The 3,958-nt window shown below is 39.0% G+C and overlaps 1 protein-coding gene across 1 annotated transcript; it reads right to left on the bottom strand.

The window, feature by feature from the left end:
- Positions 1-1,086: 1,086 nt before the first annotated feature.
- On the bottom strand, positions 1,087-3,473 carry LOC139151528 (sialate:O-sulfotransferase 2-like). Its single transcript, XM_070724423.1, has 2 exons — positions 3,139-3,473; positions 1,087-2,887 (listed from the first exon to the last, which is right to left on the bottom strand). Exon 2 carries the CDS (start codon positions 2,876-2,878, stop codon positions 1,646-1,648), a length of 1,233 nt encoding a protein of 410 aa, XP_070580524.1. The 5' UTR covers positions 2,879-2,887; positions 3,139-3,473; the 3' UTR covers positions 1,087-1,645.
- Positions 3,474-3,958: the final 485 nt, after the last annotated feature.

Below are 3,958 nucleotides of genomic sequence, written 5' to 3'. Positions count from 1 at the left end.
CAATCTGATATTCAAACTGATTGTATATGTTCAAAATATTTATTCCTTAAAGATCTGTTCACTGGGGGTAGTGGGTGACTTAAAGGTAATAACTCTAACTATTTTTTTCATAAGTTTGTGGATAGGGAGTAAAGCGGAATGGTATGTGCTTCCCCATATCTCCAGACAATATGAAATATGAGGAAGAATAAAAACATTATAGAGCATAATAAGGATGTGCTTTGGAACTAAGTGTCTAAGTTTGCTAATATATCAATTTTAGGACTGATTTTTGTACAGACTTTATGAATGTAATGTTTCCAGGATAAGTGGCTGTCAATCTCTACTCCCAGATGTGAAACATGATCAACGTTACTAATCTCATTTAAATCGATACAAATCTGTCCGGTTTTTAACGTAAGAACGATGATAAGTAGAGAAAATAACATAATTTGTTTTGTCCTGGTTGATGGTCAAACTGTTTCTGAGCACCAGTTTACAATGTTGTTAAATTCAACGTTGGTATCGTTGATATCAAGCGTGTTTTGTGAAGGAGTGGAAAAAATTAGAGTCGTCAGCGAAGAGGTTGGAAGTGAAGTACGACGTACAATCTGGGAGATCATTAATGTAATAAAAGAATGGACCCTAGAATTGATCCCTGAGGAACACCGTAGCCAATGGGACTAAGAGTTGAAACATAATTGCATGCACTGACATATTGTTTTCTATTAGTCAAGTAGCTCTTGAACCAATCGCAAGCTGTTCCTCGAATGCCGTACAGATGGAGTTTGTCAATAAGAATCTTGTGATCAATAGTGTCAAAAGCTTTCTTTAGGTGTAAGTAGATTCCAAGCACAATGTTGCCGTCATCAAGATTGCGTAACATATCATTAACAACATTGATAAGAGCCAGTTTGCAACTGTGGTTTTTCCTAAAACCATATTGATATTCTTGTTTGGTACAAATCAATCAATAATGTCAATTAATTAAGAAGTCTGCAACAGAAAACACTATCAACTGAATTGCGTTCTGAATTACATCCGCAACTATTTTCATTCAAAACAAAAACGTTAACAATTTTCTGAAAGCATAATGTTGAATTTGGTACAACTCAATCATAGACCCTCGTTTTTCTCGAGGGTGTATGATACCACGTACCATCCAAAAATGCAGGATTGAAAGTCATTAAGAGGTATGACATTGGCGTATTTTAAGCTGAGATTTAATAGCAATAACCATATTGGTAGTACGCGTCTTGCAGACAGAGTTGAAAAGCTGCACACGTGCAGCGTACCTATGCCAGATCATGAGGGGAAATTATTAAAAGTGAAAGCCATTTCCTCTTTTTCTTGTATTAGCTTTATTTTATTATTAACTGTTTTGTCCTTAGTTTCTTGTTCTATGCCTCACTACTTTGTCCTGCGCCAGCGTTGACAAGACAGAAGATGGATGTTTCATACCTTAAAAGTTCCTTTTTTTTAATTCCAATCAAGCCATATTGAAATTCAACATTATAGGAGGTATGTTTCCATGCACCCCAAATAAAGGCGCCCTAAGATGACCACAACAAGGAAGATACATCCCGATTTTTTCCATCAGTACTATCATTCGATGCCTTGACCTCTTTGCTGAAATAATCTTATTTGTTAGTTCAACGACCTACATTTAGAAATTTGGAATGTATTCGGATGGTAATGGTGGTTGTGCTTTGAGTTCAATCGCCATAGCAACCGTTCTGATGAAAATATCAATGTATTCTTTCATGTCGTCAGTAAATGGGTCAAAGTCTAAACGTTGTATTTCCCTTTTCTCTGGCCTTTTAAATGGTCCATCGGTATCTTCTGATAGACATAAGAGCCTGCCGTTGTTTTCAGGTAGCTCTATAAAATTCAAAATTTTTCTGATTTCTCTTTCGTGGTCTTCTATTAAATCTTCATAATAAATCACAAGAATTCGTTTACTATACTGTAACCAGTTGATTGCTGTGTTAGTCCATGTCCTTGATTTGCCCATGACAAACTTGACCCACTCGTCGCCAACGATGTATTTTTTTGCAGACGCGTGCCCGGTATGGCCGCCAAACTTTCTGTTGTGTTCCGAAACGATCGCCTTGTACGGATTGCGTATAACGAGGATTGCAGCGTCGAATTCTTCTATGTGTCCTCGATCAAAGATGTGGGTTTTTATGAATAGAGTCTTCCCGTTGGTATATTTTTCGGATTCACCCTTAAAACCATGTTTGTAGAGATCACGGTCGTTGTAGACACTTCCAGTAAAAATTCCAGTGGCTCTTTCCAGGAGATGCCTGATCCATGTATTACCCGATCCAGGAAAACTGGCTAGAGCTATAAGAGGCACCGAATAAGCCTCAAGGAAAGATCTCTTGTTGCAGCTACTGTCTACCACCTTCGTTCTGTATACTGAATAGTGTTGTGATCCACCGCAAGGCGCGTTAGTGTCGCCGCCACATTTCAAATTGCACATTTTGTCGTCTGCAAGATTTTTGACAGTGAAGTTCACATTCCGATTTCCACAATAACAGTTCGACGCACCTTCGATAGCAGCCAAGGTGAAATTTTTCTCCGTACAGTTTCGAACACATTCAGTTGGTGTCAAAGACCGTAAATTTTCATATTGTTTACCAGGCAAAGAGTCCCGGATGTTGCCGGTAAAATTAACGCAACCTAAATAATTATCCAGAAGGTGACTATCGCCTACAGTGCCTAGAACCGAGGATAGAATATTTCCCTCTCGAAGATTTCTGTATTTGTGTGATCTGGAATGTTTTCCCCTTGTCAGGTCGTCTCGTCTTTGGTGGGAGAAAAGCGTGACCATGATTATACTGTAGGATATCGCAAACAGCAGCAATGCCCATAGAAACTTTTGTCGTAGTCCCATTATACATACCTGGGTAAGCGATACAACCAAAGCATGGAATAACTTGTCTGCTTGACCTAAAATATTCGATCTGTAATCGGTAATGTGCCTGAACAACTCTAAAAATTCTGCAAATCAGATGTATACAACCCGTTTGTCGAGGCTGGTAACCGTACGGCTATATATCCGTCTCCTAACATTGTACTTCCAACGATGATGTCCACATAGTTATGAAACATCAGAAAATGATCGAGGTCAATATTCCGCTGAATGTGACTCACCGGAATACAGTTTACCTCACTCCTCTCGTCGGCGATCAATAGTTCATTTCGGACTAGTTGAGATCTCACGCGAAGAACAGGTCAATTTCTTCAGAGCATTAGCAGAACCCAAAGTATCCGGTGTCGGCGAACGATTACTGTTGTTTCTGTACACCTTGGCATAGTTAAACTCTCCTATTTTTACAGGTACATGTGATGTATATTCGATGTTAATTTTAAACTGTTTTGTTGATGTTTAATGGTACGGCAAATACCGAGGCGATGATGCCGATATCACAGTGGTGATTAGGTGACCTAATAATCTATAGCAGGCTATAAACAGATACGATCACGGCTTATTTATAGCGACGCACGGCAAATACTGGAAAGGCCTGGCTTGTCGATATTGAACAACAATGTGAAGTGTCATGATACTGCTTTACATTTCAATGTTCTATTTGTGTTCTATTTAACTGCGATAGGTGACCTCACTGTTGCCATGCTCTAACAATCCGTGCACCTCACACAACAATGTATAGTGGGGTGGGGCAAAATATAAAATGCAGGCCAAGGGGCAACGCACTGGTGTTCCAAACGTTGCCTGGCGCGTACATCTGTCGATGATCGATTAACATGTCTACGGCTAACAAACAAAGCGATTGAAATAGACGATTAATATCCGAATAACTGTAATAAGCAAACTACAACATAAACTGAGGGAAGAAGGGAGAACCCTCAGAATGACAAGTATTTAAAATGTCAGACAGTGATAGTGACAAGTATTTAAAATGTCAGACAGTGATAGTGACAGTATTTAAAATGTCAGACAGTGATAGTGACA

The sequence above is a fragment of the Ptychodera flava genome, chromosome 15 (genome assembly GCF_041260155.1).
Source record: "Ptychodera flava strain L36383 chromosome 15, AS_Pfla_20210202, whole genome shotgun sequence".
NCBI classification, from domain to species: Eukaryota; Metazoa; Hemichordata; class Enteropneusta; family Ptychoderidae; genus Ptychodera; species Ptychodera flava.
The sequence above is the reverse complement of the archived record's forward strand: the minus strand, read 5'-3'. Positions and strand labels throughout refer to the sequence as shown.